Source organism: Marmota flaviventris, chromosome 2 (genome assembly GCF_047511675.1).
Source record: "Marmota flaviventris isolate mMarFla1 chromosome 2, mMarFla1.hap1, whole genome shotgun sequence".
Lineage (NCBI taxonomy): Eukaryota > Metazoa > Chordata > Mammalia > Rodentia > Sciuridae > Marmota > Marmota flaviventris.
This window is the reverse complement of record NC_092499.1, coordinates 70750811-70770225: the sequence shown is the minus strand read 5'-3', so window position 1 is coordinate 70770225 and position 19415 is coordinate 70750811. Positions and strand designations below refer to the sequence as shown.

The following is a 19415-nucleotide window of genomic DNA, read 5'->3' as shown; positions in this document are numbered from 1 at the left end:
TGTCTATCACTAATCATTGAATGGTACTCAGCTTTGTCAATTTTATTGTTTCTAAAATTTACCTTCAAAAAGAACCATAGAGAGATTCTAGATGGCCAGTGAGAGGAAGGGTACATTCATAGTTGCTCTCTGGCTTGGGATTCAAGCAACAGGAGTACTGCTTCTCAACAAGGTGGGTGAAAGAAGGTTTGACTAAAATTCAATATTGGACAATCAGAATATCTTAGAGACTCAGAAATTTGGGCACAGTATACAGAGAAGAAAGAGAATATTGGAAGCCAAGCCAGTTGTGGTAGTGGTAGCAATACTGGTTTTTCAGAAAGGGAGGGATAACAGAGAGAGAAACACAATGGATGAATTTCACGTGGAAAAACCTGAAATCAGAAAAACAATCTAAACTTGGCTGATCCGGAGCCTGAACTATAAAGTGGGTGCTTGAATAGTGCTGTTTCTTAACTGGCTGCAAAGACCTTAAGGGGGAGCTATTTTGAGGCACCTATGCCACAGCTGCAGAGCTGGGAGATCATAGCAATTGCTGTACTCTCCAGGCAGGCCACCTATTGAATAGTCTAGGATTTGGCCAGCAGAACGTGAGTGAAAGTGAAAGAGGCACAGGAATTGTTCCCAGAATGAGTCAAATCAGAAAAGTGATGGGGATCTCAACTACTTTTCCTTTGAGTCTGGCAACTTATGTGATGAGCTGAAGTGGGTCAGGAATCTGGATAGGAGGATGTGAATACTCTCAGGGACAAAGTCTGGGAAGGCTGTGTATTTGGGTAGAAGAGTGTGTGAATAATGGAGTCCCCTACCCCATAAGTAGAAGTTTTAGGAGGCTCCTGATATCTAGAACCCCCCCCCCAATAGATTGGCAAATGCCAGGCCCAAGGGGTGTGTTTATCTAGTCTTGCCAGAGTAGATACCACCCAACAAAACCTCTAAGGCCTGATTAGACCAAAGCCCCAGCCAACAGAACTCTTCCTATAGAACTCTGCAGCACCCCCAACCTGAGAGTTGCGTTGATCTGGTCTGTGAAGACAATACTCCGATTGACAATACTTCCCATTCCTTCATACCTCACACTGGTGAGAAGGAAGCTGAGAACTCTTTCAGCCAGCTTCAGTCTTGGGCCACTCCAACTGGCAGCTCAGTGAGCAACACAAAAAGAGGCAAGGGTTTACAATCCCTAGCCCTTGCTTTCTCAGAAGAAATGGAAAGAACAACAGTTGGGCATAGAATGACCATCATTCTTTTCAACTATTTTGACCACCTCCATGGAGATGATTCCCTCATTTTTCATTAAGCATTATTTTTAATTTCTGTGTTCTTGTTGTGGTGCTTGGTTCATGGACATATGTACTTATATATTTTTTGTTTGTTTTTAATTTTTTACTCCATCTGCTATTATTTTTATTTATTTATTTTTATGTGGTGCTGAAAATCAAACCCGTGCCTCACATGTGCTAGGCGAGCACTCTTCTACTGAGCCACAACCCAGCCCCTCATTTTAGCATTTTTTTAAATGTAGTTGTTTTTCCTTGCCTTGTCTTTTGAGGGCTAGGGGTTTTGGTTTGTACATTTTGGTTTTGTTTTGTCTTTATTTGTTTCTCTTGTTTCTTTCTCTTTTCTTCTCCTTTGGCTAATAGCCAAATTCTCCTGTTCTCTCTTTCTCACTCCCTTTACTTTGTTTATTCTATTTTCCCCTCCCCCCCTTATAACCATCAGTTGCTACATCTCTTCTGCATTCTTTGTGTTTACTTTTTGTGAAATTATAAACTCTTTTCTACCTTTCTATCACATTTTCTTTTAACTGTATTTTTACAATCTTTTAGAAATAATAGGATTATATAATTCCTGCCCCCACAATTTGAGCTGTTGCAATTATTACTGGATTAATAATTGTAATATTGCAATTATGTGGATGACATAGTTGACATCTGCTTGATTTGATGCCAGATATAGTTTATGATTATTTATTGTATTGGTTTTGGTATTGATAATTGCTTATCCCACCATTTCTGTCCTTTTTTTGTGGTCATTAACATTGTAGATGGCATAGTAGGAACCATTATTTTTATTTTAATGCTATATATTGTCTGTATAAGTTGTTTTGCTCTATTTTGTGAGATGCTTGGAACCTATATGAACACTAGAAGTTCACAGGGTAGAGCCTTTGTTGCTGAACTAAACTCAGTAAAAAGACAGTGTGTACCTTTCTCACACACAAACTGATGACTCTCAATTTTCATGTAGACTTTAATACAAAGAACAGAAGAGACAATAACCCAAATGAATGACCATACCTCAAGTAGAAATGGCTAGAGGCAGATCCTCAGATGCCACTCTTGGATATCCACTGCCACAGAAAAAACATAATGAACACAAAGGTTGTGGATCCCATACCTACAAGGGGAGTCTCAATCTAGATCACTCTAAGACACTCTGATAAGTGAAGATTGTGCCCTAAAAAGGCCCACACTTAAGAGAAAAACTCCAAATATATGCGTAAAACCCAACACAGAAATACAAGAAATAAGAAAAAGCAAGGTAGCACAATACCTCCTAAATTTAATAATTCACCAGCAGCTTATCCCAAAGATAGTTGAATGAAGTGAATGAAATATTAGACAAAGAATTCAAAAGAATCATTATAAAAGTGATCAATGAATTCTAAGAAAACACAGAAAAATAACTGAATGAATTAAGAAAGTCAATACAGTATATGAATGAGGAAATTCAATACAGAGATAGAGATATTGAAAAAGAACCAAACAGAAATCTTGGAAATAAAAGACATAATAAATCAAATAAAATATTCAGTTGAAAGTTTCTCTAATAGAGTAGATCATGCAGAAGACAGAATTTCAGAGCCAGAAGATAATGTGGCCAGCCTAACACATTCAGATAGCATTAAAGAAAGAAAATAGTAACCAAGATCAGAAAACAAAAAATCTCTAACAACATTAAGAGCCCAAATTTAAGGAACATTGGAATTTAGAAAGATTATGAGATGCAGGCTAACGGAGTGGATAATCTCTTCAGGGAAATAATAACAGAAAAATTTCCAAATCTTGAGAATGAGATAGACTTACAGATACAGAAAAATTCAGAACCCCAAATAGATAAGATCAAAAAGAAATCTCTCCATAACACATTATAATTAAAATACTTAACATACAGAACAAAATACAATTTTAAAAGCCTCAAGAGAAAAACATAAAGTCATATTTCAAGGCAAGCCAATCAGAATCACTTCCAGTTTTTCAGCACAAACTCTTTAAAACCAGGGGATTTGTAATGATGTGTTCCAAATCCTGAAAAAAAAAAACTATCAATCAAGATTGCTATATCCAGTAAAGCTATATATCCTTCAAAATTGAATAAGAAATAAAATACTTCCAAGATCAACAGAAACTAAAAGAATTTACTACTATTAAATTCGCAGTACAGAATTTACTTAAAGAAATATTCCATACAGAAGAAATAAAAAAAAAAAAACCTCAGAGCTCACAAAAGAAACATCATTTGAAGACAAGATAAGCAAATGAAAAACAGGATCAAATTAAACATTATAAATAAATCAAAATGACAAGAATTAATAAACCTCTGTAATAAAACTGGTGCAAATGGTCTCAACTCTCCAATTAAAAGACATAGGCTGGCAGAATTTATTAAAAAAATAAGACTCAACTATATGTTGTTTGCTAGAGATGCACCTTACAGGTGTCACAGACAGAAAGTAAAAGGATAGAAGTTGACATACCATGCAGATGGAGCCCCAAAATAAGTAGGAGTAGGTACTCTCATATCTGACAAAGCAGACTTCAAACCAAAATTAAACAGAAGAGACAAAGAAGGTCACTTCATCCTGGTAAAGGCAACAATCCGTCAAGAATATGGAGCAATTATAAATATTTATGTCCCAAATTTGGATGCAACTAATTACATAAGAGACACTACTTAAATTGAAGCCTCAGATAGACTACAGTACAATAATACTGGATGCTTTTAAAACACCTTTTCACTAATGAATAGGTCATCCAGACACAAATTCAGAAAAGACTCTTCAGATGTAAAAAAATACAAATCAAGTAGACTTGACAGACATCTATAGAATATTTCTTCCAACAACAAACACACTTTCTTTTCAGTTTTTCACTATTTTAGGCTACAAAACAATTCTTAGCAAATATAAAATATTGATATAATGCCTTGCATCTTATCTGTTCATAATGGAATGAAATTAGAAATTAACACCAAAAAGCCCTAAAGAAACTATATAAACACATGGAAATTGATACACATTTCAATAATGAATGAGTGATAGAAGAAATCAAGAGAGAAATTTAAAAATTCTTAGACTGAAATGAGAATGGTGAAACAGCATACCAGAACCTCTGAGACATAAGAGGTTATATTATGAAGGACATAAGAGGAAACAGCTTTCATAGAGGAAAGCTTAGAGCATGAGTGCCTACATAAGAAAATCAGAAAGATTCCAAGTAAACAACCTAATGATGCATCCCAAGGCCCTTGAAAAGGCACAAACCAATTCCAAAACCATGGAAGGAAGAAAGCAAATAATTAAGATCAGAATTGAAATCCATGAACTTGAGAATCAAAAAAAAGAAAGAAATATATAAAAAAATCAATGAAACAAAGAGTTGGTTCTTAGAAAAGCTAAACAAGACTGATAAACCTTTAGCCAAACCAAAAGCAAATAAGACCCAAATTAATAACATTAGAGCTGAAATAGGAGAAACTACTACAGGTTACAGAAATCCAGTGGGTCACTAGGGGCTATTTTGAAAATTTATATTCCATGAAATTGGAAAACCTAGAAGAAACAGATACATTTCTAGGAAGATACAATCTGCCAAAGCTGAGCCAAGAGGACATAGAGAACCTAAACAGAATGATAACTAGCAATGAGATAAAAACAGTAATAAAAACACATACAACAAAGGAAAGCCAAGGATTAGATGGATTCTCAGCTGAAGTCTACCATACCTCTTAGGGAACTAATATCAATACTCCTCAAATTATTCCATGAAATAGAAAGGGATGGAACATGTCTAAATAATTCTATGAAGTAATATCATACTCATACCAAAAGGACATATCAAGGAAAGAAAATTACAGACAAATATTCCTGACAAATTTAGATGTAAAAATACTTAAATATTAGCAAATCATGTTTAACAAAATATTAAGATGAGTTTACAACATGACCAAGTTGGTTTTATTCCAGAGATTCAAAGAAGTTTTAATACAACAAATAAATAAATGCCATTCATTATATACATAGAATCAAGAACAAAAAAAATCATTTATTCATCTCAATAGGTACAAAGAAGGCCTTTGACAACATTTAGCATGAGTGGTCATGATAAAAGCACTGAAGAAACTATTAATAAAAGCAACCTACTTCAACATCATAAAGTCTCTATATGAAAAACTCAAAGCCAACCTCATAGTAAATGGCGAAAAAGTGAAAGCATTTAAAATATGGAATCTTTAAAATATGGAACAAGACAAGGGTGGTCTATCCTACCACTCCTATTAAATATGGTGCTCAAAATTCTAGCCAGAGCAATTAGGCAAGAGAAGGAAATAAAAGTGATAAACATAGGAAAGGAAGAAGCCAAATTGTCACTGTTTGCAGATGAGATGATCCTATACCTAGAAGATTCAAAAAACTCCATCAAAAGACTGCTACAGCTAATAAGCAAATTAAATAAAGTAACAGGTTACAAAACCAACATACAATAGCTTTCCTATATTCCAACAATGAATCTGCTGAGAAAGAAATCAGAAAAATAATTTCATTCACATTCAAAAAAAACTAGGACTAAATCTAATGAAGGAGGTGAAAGACCTCTACAATGAAAACTATAGAACATTGAAGAAGGAAATTGAAGAAGGCCTCAGAAGATGAAAAGACCTGTCTGTGAATAGGCAGAATTAATATTGTTAGGATGGCCATACTATCAAAAGCAATGCAATTCTCATATACTAATGACATTCTTCTCAGAACTAGAAAAAAACAGTCCTAAAATTCAGTTTGAAGAATAAAAGACCCAGAATAGCCAAAGAGATTAAAAGCCAAAAAAGCAATGCTGATGGTATTGTTACACCTGACTTGAAAATTATACTACAGAGCTACAGAATCAAAAACTATATGGTACTGGCATAAAAACAAACACATACACCAGTGGTACAGAATAGAAGACACAGAGGCAAATTCACACATGTAGTGATCTGATCCTTGACTAAATAAAACTAGATGCTTATTTCTCACCCTGTACAAAAATCATCTCAAAATGGATCAGACTTAAAAATTAGACCCAAAACGATTCAATTTCTAGAAGAAAACATAGGGTCAACACTTCTGCATACCTATATGGGCAATAACTTTCTCAATAGGACCCCTAAAACTCAGAAATAATGCCAAATGTTAATGAATGGAATGAAATCAATTTAAAAAGCTTCTGTACAGCAAAGGAAACGATTAGGAATGTAAAGAGAGAACCTAGAGAATGGGAGAAAAAAATTGCTAGTTACTCTTCTAACAGAGAATATACAGGATATATTTTTTTAAAAAACTCAATACTTAACATGAAAAAATTAAATAAACCTATTGATAAATGGGCAAATGAATAAAATTGATACTTCTCAAATGAAGAAGTATAAATAACCAACAAATATCTGAAAAAAAGTTCAATATCCTTAGCAATTAGGAAAATGCAAATCAGAACTACACCAAGATTTCATCTCACTCCAGTCAGAGTGGTAGTCTGTAAGAACATAAACCATAATGCTAGAGAGGATATGGAGTAAAAGGAACACTTTTACACTGTTGGTAGCCTTATAAGTTAGTTCAACCACTATGGAAATTGGTATGGATATTCCTCAAAAGACTAGGAATGGAACACCATATGTCCCAGTTACACCATGCCCCGGTATTTATCCTAAAGAATGAAAGTCACCAAACTATAGCAATAGATTGATACACATATTCATAGCCCCACAATAGCTAAACTATTCACAATAGCCAAACTATGGAACCTGCCTAGGTGTCCTCAATTGATGAATGGATAAAGAAAATGTGGTGTGTGTGTGTGTGTGTGTGTGTATATACACACACACACACACACACACAAACAAACATACACACACACAATGGAATTTTATTTAGCCATAAAGAAAAATGAAATTTTGTCATTTGCAGGAAAATGGATGAAGCTAAAGACCATTATGTTAAGGGAAATAAACCAAACCCAGAAGGTCAAGGGTCATATGTTTTCTCTCATGTGGAAACTAGAGAGGAAAGAGGAAAAGAAAGTTGTGGGAGAGTGTTTCATGAAAATCAAAGGGAGAGAAGTAGAGGAAAGGGAGGAGGGGAGGAAATGGGGGAAGTTCTGGGGAATGATATTGGTCATATTATATTGTTGTATTGTGTGCATGTATGAACATGAAACAACAAATCCCATCATTATGTACAAATATGATGCACCCACCAAAAACATGGGAAAAAAAGAGCCACAAAATATTGAATTCTATTTAACAAAATGCATTCAGAAATGTTTATGGGTAGATAGTAATGCTTGCTACAGCTAAAATGGATTGCTGTATGGAGAGATGCAGTGATAAAGCAAATGGAGCAATAGAAAATAATTGAATACTCAGGTGGTGTGTATGTAGATCTCCACTTTACAATTATTTCAAATTTTCCATATATTTGAAATTTTTAATTACAAAACATTGGGGAAAACAAGCCAATCTTTTCTGGAATAAGTCAGTTAGTTCAAGTGGGTTAAAAAACTAACAAGAAAAAAATGAGTCTCAGCTATAGATAGGGGCTGAGAATGTCCGTGGTTGGCAGTACATTTCTTTTTAACATTGAGATGACACTTCATGGGCTGGGGTTGTGGCTTAACGGTAGAGCACTTGCCTAGCATGTGCAAGGCCCTGGGTTCGATCCTCAGCACCACATAAAAGTAAATAAATAAGGGTATTGTGTCCAACTACAAGTAAAAATTAAATATTTTTTAAATGACACTTGAAGATTTAATTCTATTATTTTGGCTTTACCTTGGATTGGCTAGATGGGAAACAACCAACTGAAGCTGAGGGTATACTCTGTGGTGTTCTTCATAAGCCACATCATCTTCAGAGAAAGCAGAGAAAGCATGAGGCTGAGCATCTTTTTCTTTCCAACTTCAACCTTTTTCTCTGCTCATATAGTATAGATAAATAGATATGTTCATTTGTTACCTTTTGGTGATGAAAATGTCCATGTTATAAAGTGTTGGGTTTTTTTTTTTTATCATGTAGATGGGTTAGGAAAGTTAAGTAGGCTACTTGAAAATTATTGAAACTAGCCCAGGGATCCTATTCATAAAAAATATGTAAGTGGTATGACAAAAGGAAGTACTCTTAGCCCAAATCATATAGCAGTGTTTCAAGTATGTTTCCAGTTATTTTCAAGGTAATATCCCATTCAGTGCTTGTGGTCGGTGTTCAGAATATTACCATTTTTGCAGTTAAAATGGTATAGGCTTTGATGGCAAAGTTTCCAGGTCTGTGCATGGCTGATGGTCCAGGGGGAAAAGCAATGTGTGAAATATGGTAGAAATCTGAACTCTGGATGTGCATTTGCAAAACACCTTTGTAAAAGTTATCAACAAGAAATAGAAATATTTGGTAGTCTTTCAAATTTTACGCCAAGGGAAGGCAATTCAGTAACAACTTAGCAGTTCTATTCTGTTGTTATCCTAGGCCTACCACCCAATTACATGTGATTTAACCTCTCTGAATTTAATTTCCTCCTCTATGAAATGAGGTTAACAAGTGAATGTTATGGATCCATGTGCTGTGTTTAAAAACAAGTTAGCTATTCTGTTGGCAGGGTCTCTTTCTGCATCTTCATCTGTGCTGTCTCCCTCTACATTGTGCTACTGTATTGTGTATATATGTGTACATGTACACATATAATGATCCTTGTCAAAAACTATCATTAAGATGTCCCCTCCAGTTCAAAACAAGAAGTTTCTCAGCTTCTCAGCATGTGCATGATTAGCCACACATGATAATTACAACCCAAATGATAATACTTAGCAGCAGCAGCAGCATATTAACCTTGTTAGGCACTCACAATAGCAGAGACTAGAGGAAAGAAAAACAAAAAAGCAAGTCAAGCTGCCTTGGTGTAGTGTGAAGAACAAGTGGGATGCTGAGTGCACATTCTACCAACGAAGTACAAGGGGGAAAAGGACTCAATGAAAATGAACACATATAGGACACACGAGTGTCTTTTAAAATCCTTTTAAAGTATAGGGTAGTAGTAGCCACTGTATGTGCTCAGAATTATGGTCAATTCATATGAAGATTTAGATGTGGCACTAGCTCATTGAGTGCCTATGTGATATTTCTTGTTCTACATTAACTCATTTAATTCTCATAATGATAGCAGAGTTAGAAAATTTTAAAAGCAGGAGTAAAAAAACAAGACAGTTACCATGGTATGTGAATTATATCTGAAGAAAGATATTTTGAAAACATAGTTACCTACAGAGGAACGAGAGCAGATTGAGAGGATGGGCTCCTAACAGTACTGACAGAAGCTAGAGGACAGTGGGACAATAATAGCAAAGTCTTGAGATAAAAAACACTCAGTAATTTGTTCTCTGGAGGAAAGAAAAATAAAGATATTTTCTCCAAAGTTTTCACCTGCCACTGAAAGAACTAGTAAATTAGTAAATAGTGTATTTCAGCAGAAAGAAATTGAAATTAGAAGGGAGTAATAATATGTAAGAAGGAATAATGAACACAGAAATTGTCAAACATATAAATAAGTGTAAACTGTAGTAAAAATGACCAATATTAGGAGAAAAAGTGGAAGTAACATTCTAGCAGACAGAACACAAAGGTTGAGAAGGGAGATGGAAATCAGAGAATTTTAAGGTACTTAAGGGGGTATAGAGACTATGATATATGGTCAAGTGATTTTTGACGTGGATGTCAATGCCATTTAGCGAAAAAGGATGGTTAAAAAAAAAGTTACTGGGAAAACTGGATACTGGATATCAACATACAGAAGAATTAAGTTGGTCCTGTACCTAACATATTCAAGAATCAATTTAAAAAAGATTGATGATTTAGTGGAAGACCTAAAATATAAAATTCTTTGAGGAAATGTGGAACAAAATCTTGTCATTTGATTTGGAAATGACTCATGACACCAAAGGCACAAGAAAAACAAAACAAAACAAACAAACAAACAAAAACAGAACAAAACAAACAGACAAATTGGACTATATGAAAGATAGGAAACTGCATCAAATGACAACCACAGGGTAACTAGGCAACCCACAGAATGGAAGATATATATATCTGGAAAGGGATTAATATCCAGTATATATAGAGAACTCCTAAAACTCAAAAATGAAATACCAAACAATCTGGTTTTTAAAATGTGTAAAGTACTCAAATATATGTATTTCCCCAAAGGAGATAGAAAAATAGCCATCAGGAATATGAAAAGATACTCAGTATCATTAGTTACCAGGAAAATACAATGAACTTCCAATGAGAGATCACCTCACACACATTAGGGTAACTACTATTAAAAAAGAAAACCCACAAAATAGCAAGGGTTAGTGGGAATGTGGAGAAATTAAAGCCCTTTTGCATTGCAGGTAGGAATGTAAAATGGTGCAGCACTGTGCAAAACAGTATGGCAGTTTCTCAAAACAAAGAAAGGAAAAGAAAATTATTATATGACGGCACAATTCTACTTTGTGGCTATGTAACCCAAAGAATTGAAAGCAAGATCTTGAGGAGATATTCTATTATCACATTCACAGTAACATTTTTCACAATATTTAAAACATGGAAGCATCCTCAATGTTCAAAGATGGATTAATGGATAAACAAAAGAAAGATATATATATATATATATATATATATATATATATATATATATATATATATATATATATATATATATATATATATTAAAATGGAATATTACCTTAAGATGGAAGAAAATTCTGATATATTGTATGTATCAACCTTGAGGACATTATGCTAAGTGAAATAAGCAAGTCATAAAAAGATACTGCATAATTCTACTTATATGAGGATGTTTAGAATAGTAAAAATAATAAGAGATAGACAGAACAACGGTGATTGCCAAAGGTTGAAGGGAGAGGGAAATGGAGATTTAGTGTTTAATTTGTGTAGAGTTTCAGTTTTCACAAGCTGAAAAGAGATCTGGAGGTAGATAGTGGTAGGTTGCACAGCATTAGGAGTCTACTTCATACCCCTGAAGTGTATACTTAAAAATGGTGAAGATGGTAATTTTGTGTTACATGTATTATAACATGTTTTTTTAAAACTGGAAAGAAATTCATTGAAGATATATCAGAGGATATTATTGTAAAACAAAGTTGTGAATAACTCATGTAAGAGCTAGTTGTTCAGATGCCATGTGTCAGGGGAAAAACTGAGAGATTAAGAGGCTGTATGTATGTGGGAGCAGGGGTATATAGAAAATCTTCACACTTCTGCTCAACTTTGTTATAAACTTAATACAGCTCTAAAATACTCTTCTAAAAATTAAGAGATTAGAAAACAGAAAATCAGAGAGATTGATAAACTTTAGACATTAAATCAAGTGTACATGTTAAAAATTTTAATCTAACTTTCAAACCAATAGAAGTGAGAATAAAGAAAATGCTATAAATCAAATAGAAAACAGCCAAAATGTTTCAATGGTATAACGAATGTGAAATAAACAGTAGAAACCAAAACAGTAACTGTAAATGAAACTGTTAATAGTCATAATAAAGGGAACAAAAATTGCCATGTAAAAGATAGATATAATATTAATATTTCTCTCTTTCTTCTACTCTTTCCCCATTCCCTTTCCTTACTATCCCTCACATACAACTGCAGTTTATATTGGGCCCATCTAGCTTCACAGTCTATATGGGGGGAAAAAAAAGAAAGTAATTACCAACAAATTGAGCTTAATTTGGGAATATAAGAATGATTCAATATTAGGAAATCTGTTAGTCTAATTCACATATTAACTGATTTATAAGAAAACATGATTATCTCAATTGATGCAAATAGAAGCTTTTGATAAAATGCACTATTCATTAATGATAAAAGTAACTTTAGCAGATGTGTAGTAGCAGATGTGCTAACACGGACTAGCCTGTGATATTTCAACAGATAAACTCTGCAGTCTCAGTGGCCTAACATGGCAAAAGTTCTTTTGCATCACAGTCCAAAGTGAATCACGTAACTTTCCTCTTGGCTCTGACCAACGTATGCAGGCTTTCTCCATTTAATGGGCCAAAAAAATGTGATCTTCAACCCATGACCTCCCTCGTTGCCCTGGAAGGGGAGGAGACAGCCTGGGAGATTTCTTGCTTGAGGAAGAGCAAGAAATGTAGTTCAATATGACTATGACTGAAGATGACATCATTTCTCAAATTTCATTGTTCAAAACCCAGCCCAGTTCTGAACAATGGAATTTGAAAAGTGATGTCAAATAAGCAAAAAGTATACAAAAAAATGCAATATTACGCAGCCTTAAAATGGAAGGAAATTTGACATAGACATTCAATCAATGTATGTTTTTCATGTGGCAAACATTATTGATTAAATGATCCATCATCTCTCTGGGGATCTGTAATTACATATATGTCAGATATCAAGAGTCCAGGCCTACATGTCTTCCTTAAGCCTGATAATATTCATCATCATCATTTTATAATGTTTCTTAGTATCTAGTATGGATAATAACTCTTACCATCTTTTAAAAACTTAGTTATTTTAAGCTCTTGCTGGGAAAGTCCAAATCTGCTGGGAAGGCCACACCCATAATTTGATATTTGATTTGAATTAAATATCACATTATTCACCTGGGGAGGTTTAGTAGGCCTTTGTTGTTCAAAGACTGAGTTTCTTACTGTTTGGAGGTTTAGAAACAATCAGCTTGCCAAATTATAAAAAGTTCTGAGTTTCTGTATTTTCTCTTTTTTTTTTTCTTTACACAGGGGTCAGTTCTTTCCCAAGCATAACCTTTCCTTCTTCATTCCAAATGAAGCCAATAATACTGAATACATGATTCTAAATTCTGTTTTTTTCAATCTCTTTCCCTAGAGCAACAAACTCATTAGGCATATGTTCTTCCTTCTGAGTTGTAGCAAATGGCAGTTTTACTCACACAACATGGATTGTAGATTTCTTCTGTTCTATTCTCTAATACTTGTTTCTCATTTTTTTAAGGATTTTTTAAAAATTTATTTTTTAAGTTGTGGATAGACCTTTATTTTATTTTTTTATATATGGTGCTGAGAACCGAACCCAGTGCCTCACACATGCCAGGCAAGTGCACTACTGCTAAGTCTCAGTCCCAGCCCTAATACTGGTTTCTTGATTACCTGAAACATAACTTCTAAGACAAAAGACAATTCTCATTCTTACTTCTTGGCCAAATCATCATCATCTCCTCCTCCTCCTCCTCCTCCTCCTCATTATTATTATTATTATTATCATTGTTATTATTTTATGATGGCAACATTCCAGTTGAGATTACCAGTTATTACATCAGTAAGATTTTGTTAGTAAAATAGAAAATAATCTTGGTATATTATGCTGGGAGTTGTTTAACTATTGGAAAGCTGGAGAATAAAAATGTGGAAGACAATTTTCAGGAAATTAAAGCAGACATCACGGGAAAGATGTCCTTATACTCTGAGCTGTGTGTACACAGAAGAGGTAAGTCTCGTGAGGATTTCTAAATGTCATGGACAGAGTTCCTCCATTGTCATCCACTAATGCCAATGCACAATGCAGCTTGTTCTAGGGAGTTTTGGCTTCCCTTTTTTCCCACTTCCTGTATCATACAAATAGCTTTCATTAGTGGAATCTAACTGGAAGCTTACAGGCAAAAGATTTAGGGGAATGTAGTTTTACGGATTTATGTCCCTTGAGTATAGGAAAGATATTAGATAGGTGAAAGTGGTATTGAATGTCAACTAATGTGGCATAGAAGGAAACTTATTTGATAGTAGACATTCTAGGTAGTTCAGTAGAATAAGAACAAATAAAATTAAAACTTCCTTTATTTGGTGAAAATCTGATTGTCTACACTTAAAGCATAGGAAAATCCACAAATTTAAATAATTTTTTTATACAAAATCACTTGTGGTCTAATACATCAACAATTAGAAAGTAGAGTTTTTATTACAAAAGCAACAAAATTTCCAGGATACCAAAAATAACATTAAACAAAGGTAAGTAAGGCAATTGTAGGAAATAAATGACAAAACCCTTGGGAAATGCAAAAGAAACTAAATAGAGAGATATACCATGTTCATTGATGAGAGTCTTCTGTATTGTGAAAACAACAGCTTTTTCCAAATTAATCCATCAGTCCAGTACAATCCCAATCAAAATTCCAACAGTGATTTTTTTTTTTGGTTTATTTCTTTTGTTTGTTTAGTACAGAACTTGACAAGCTAATTTAAAAATTCATATACAAGAACCAATTAATCCAAGCAAGAGTTTAAAATAACTAAGATAGTTTTTAAAATATGGTAAAAGTTATTATCCATAGTAGATATCAAGACATAATATAAAATGATGATAATAGTATTATCAGGCTTAAGAAAGACACTCAAGCCTGTATTCTTGATATCTGACAGATATGTAATTACAGATCACCCAGGAGATAATGGATTGTTTAATCAATAATGTTTGCCATATGGAAAAAATAATTAAATCTTTAACTCACATCACATGCAAAGGTCAATTCTAATGAAAAACAAATTCTTAGAACTCAGAAGAAAATATGGGAGACTATTGAATTTCAGATAGTTTTTTAAAAAAAAAACTGTAATAAAAACATCAACTGAAAAAAAGGTATAAACCTGATTCCATAAAAATCTAAAACATTTGTTCTACAAAAGTAACCATAAACTAAGCAAAAAGATAAGCCATAGAGAGGGAGAAAATAATAGTAATGGATATACTGGTATAGATTTTGCATCTAGAATTTGTAAAGAATGCAGTAACTCACTCTCATGTACACCCTGGAGAAATTCTTGAATATCAGTGAATATTGGTTCAATACAAAATAGAGAAAAATGTTTACTGAAATCTTCCAAAAATGAATGTTTTTTTGGTACTTGGGATTGAACCCAGGTCACTTAGCCACTGAGCTATATCCCCAGCCTTTTTTATTTTGAGACAGGCTCTTATTAAGTTGCTTAGGATCTTGCTAAGTTGATGAGGCTATCTTTCAACTAGCAATTCTTCTGACTAGCTCCCTGAGCTGCTGGTATTACAGGCAGGCTCCACCATGCCCAAATCTCAATTGTTGGCTGTTATAAGTGAATGTCCTTAATTAAGAGAATGGAAAGCAAACTGTGTCTTAATAATATATTGGAACAATATATACAGCAGATAAAATACATGAATCACAGGTATATATTCGTTGGGATAATAAAAATTAATCCTGAACAAAAAAAATCAAATTTCAGGAAGATATACACTATGATGTTAAATACTTTTAATGTATAAAACACTATTAAATATATTTTGGATATTTTTATTTACATCTGCAAAATTTGTACTGGTTTAAAAACATGCGTGGAAATGATGAACTCCAAATCTAAGAGAAGTTGAATGTGACCAAGGAAGGTTACTCAAGGACTTTTCAATTGTAATACTTTTTAAAAATCAAACAAAAACAAGAAAATATCTATAGCAAATATGAAAAACTCTGGCTATCACAAGATGCTGTGTGGATGCTGTTTTCTATTATCTATCTTAAAAATTTTTACAAGTATTAATAAATGAAAAGAGAAGGGAAAGTGAAATGACAAAATTTCTTTCCCTTGCCCTGCATCCCTGTGAATCATGCTCCCTGCCAACCTTTCTCTGAAGATTTAGTCTCTAGTACAATTTAGAGAATACTATGCTGTGAATGGACAGACATTTTGTGTGGGCTGTATTAACACCTCTGAATACCATGTTGACCCTTGGGACAACTGTCTTTTGAGTTCCAAATGATCACTTTTATGTCACGATAAATTGGACATTATATGATTATATATGGTTTCAGCACATTGGCATCTTCTTTTAGCTCAAGACAATTGACCAATAAAGTAGCTGTCAGAATTATCAAGGGATTAGGACCCATTCAGCCTTTGATAATGGCTTGAAGTTACTAAAGATACTACAAAGCTTCTGAATCATCATCAGAAAATAAAATATTGTTCAGTGTTATTTTGTAGCAACTATTATCAGTTTCCAAAGAATTAAAACAGAGGTCATTTAAACTGGATATTTATTTAACTGGATTCCTTCTCTATCCATTCTTACTGATGTTCATCAGAGTAAGTCACTGAACCCCAAGAGACTCCCATCATGCTCCCCCTACTTTTCCACACAAGCATTTCCTCAGCCTGGCCTCTGTTCTGGCCTTAAAAGGTCCGCACAGGTTGATGAAAGCTTCCCTTTTTGAACTAGAACAATCCTTGGGTCACGTATCCTCAGGCTGGATTGATTATAAAATTATTTTCTTTCATTGTCATGTGTGTATCACCCAGTTTCAGCAATGGCAGTTCAATAGTGAGCAGCCTTTCTTTTAATTAGAAAATGTTCTTGTGAGGGCATACAGCTTGAAATTGCTCTTTATAAAATGAGCATGTCTTTGTTTGCAAAATCCACTCAATTCTTGATGCTGTGACTGGCAGAAGAATTGCCAGAGCGTTGGTTGGTGACTGGATTGACTTTTCCTTGGAATCCTGTAGCTGTACAGCCAGGGAAATGCTAATTCACTCCCCCATTGTCGGTTTTGTGACAGCTCTTTCTGTAGAACAGTTTGAAGAGTGGAGAGCCCTGTTTCTGAGACAGAGAAGTGTTTTCACACCTGAAGTGTAATTTCACACCTTGTGTTTCTCAGCAGATAAGTGCATAAAATAACACATCAAACCGGAATAGAAAAAGATCAACATACAAAGAAAACTGCAGGTTGTAATTTGTTTCCTACTTTATAGTGCTCTTGGGGAGAACAGTAAATTACAGAGATCTGGGTTTACACTTTAAAAAGTTTGACTGGTCGTTAGGTGGGGAAGTGAGCTGTAAACACTAATCAGTTAGCTGCCTACATGCAAAGAATGTACAGAATGATGGAATTTGGGAAAACACCCTAACCTTTTGAAGTATTTAAAGTACGATATGCATCTGAGTTAGTAAAAACTGTAGTTAAGGGAAAAGTTTTTTAAAAAATGATAAATTCAGTGATTTAATAAAATATAATTGAGATAATTTCCATTTAGGAGTTTTGGCAAAAGTAGACTATGTATATATGTTGGTAAAATTTGGATGTTTTCTTTCCTTTCTATAAGCAACTAAAAATATGATTCTTGTCACTATTTTATAGCATCCCAGTGCAGGGGTTATAAAAGGAGGGGTTTTGTTTCATAAGTTTGAAAACTTGAGACTAAAAGAAGAAAGAAAGTTGATATTTCTGGCTAGTCGTGAACGTGCATCATAAAATATTTGTCGAAGGTTGAGCACATGTTAGGCACTGGGCCAGGCTTCAGGGGCATGATGGGAACAGGCAGTTCCTCTCTACCATTGGGTAATTGACAGTCTTTGCAGACAAATAAGTGATCAGTGATGATACAGGCGATAGGCTAGGTTTTGGTGGAGGCCTCAGAAGGGTTATCTGAACCAGGTCTAGTGGGAGAAAGAAGTCAGCAAAGATTTCTGGAATAAAGTGATATCCAAATGGAACTTAATTCATAGCACTTGTGGAAAGGTGGGTATCAGTTGGGATATGAGGGTGTGGAGAGTGTGCACCAAAGGGAAAGGGGAAGGAAGAGAGCAGGAGGGTTGGAGTAAATGAGGTGGTCCAAAGGATATGCAGACAGCAGACAGTGAGAAGAGAAATGACTCTTTAACTCAGTCACAAAGCAGTATTTTGATGATGAAAAAAATACATAGATAAAAAATATATGTATATATGTGAAGAACTGGTCCACCAACACCATTACACATACATTACCTGTGCACCTATGTAGACACCCTGTGCAAGTAGAGGTTCTAATGAACAGGAACAATGTGCTGGAAGGGAGTGGCATGAAACATCAGGCATTCAATGTAGTAATCCCTGTCCCTAATAATTTATGTGAGCTGTGTTACTCCCAAAGCAAGGACTGGGCCCAAGAGTATGGATCAGTATATTGAAAGGAAAAACTTGCAGGCCATGTAAATATTAAACTAAACTAGAAAAACAGAAAACACTGGTGTTCTCTTGTTTCCCAATCCTACTTTTGTTTTGTTTTGTTTCCCATAGATACATATGGAAAACTCTTTCTACTCAATTCTGTGGGCCAAGAGATGTCCCGATGCAAGACATCCATTCGCCGTGGTCAGCCCAATCCTGTTTATAAGGAGACGTTTGTTTTCCAGGTGGCGCTCTTTCAGCTCTCTGATGTCACATTGATGATTTCCATTTATAACAGGCGTACTATGAAACGTAAAGAGATGATTGGCTGGATTGCTATGGGCCAGAACAGCAGTGGAGAGGAGGAGCAAGATCATTGGGAGGAAATGAAGGATACTAAAGGCCAGCAGATCTGCAGATGGCACACTTTGCTGGAATCCTAGGTGTGCCAGCTGGCATTTGTGGGCTATGTCTGCTTTGGTTACCTGCGTGGCTGGCTACTGACACAAAGTCTAGTGTGTCCTGTGTCCTAGCAAGCTTTTCAGGCTTTCAAAGAGAGATTTACTAACCCTAGGACATTCTGAGTTTTGGGTTTCTTGAAGGTTTTATTTGAATTTAAATATTGTAATAGAAAACCACACACACAGCCAAGTGTACGACATAGAAAATGTTACCATAGTTGAGACCACTGATGATGTGTTAATTTGTGCTAATACATTATTGAGTTTTGGTTCACACTGTGGGATGAAGCTTCCCCTACTGTCTCTGTTCACTTGGAGAGTAACCTGAGATTGCAAAGGAGCTGTTAAATGTTACTATTTGCGATCACTTAGGTGTATGATCAGATTTTTCTCAGTGTAAAAAATTCCAAAATGCAGAAATGAATCAGATGCTGAGGCTCATAAGAAAATATAACTGTAATTCATAATCCTTTATTTCATGTTTTTCCCTTTGTCAAAAAAACCCCATTTACCTTAAAAGTAAATATTATAAACTTCTACTTACAAAATAAATTTGTATTAATTAAATACTTCGTTCATCTCACTTACATATAATGGTTTCTATCAGACTTGATTTACATGAATCATTTTTGAAACTAGAAAAGAGTTTAAAAACTTATTGTTGGTAAGAGTAGTTTAGAACGTGTAAGATTTCAAAC

At 34.5% G+C, this 19415-nt stretch overlaps 1 protein-coding gene across 1 annotated transcript in view; it reads left to right on the top strand.

Moving 5' to 3' along the window:
- Syt16 (synaptotagmin 16) overlaps positions 1-18699 on the top strand; it is a 120193-nt gene extending 101494 nt beyond the window's left edge. The window contains exon 6 of the mRNA XM_027929801.2: positions 18386-18699. Coding sequence (XP_027785602.2) covers positions 18386-18699 — 314 coding nt within the window. The remainder of the gene's footprint in view (positions 1-18385) is intronic.
- Positions 18700-19415: the final 716 nt, after the last annotated feature.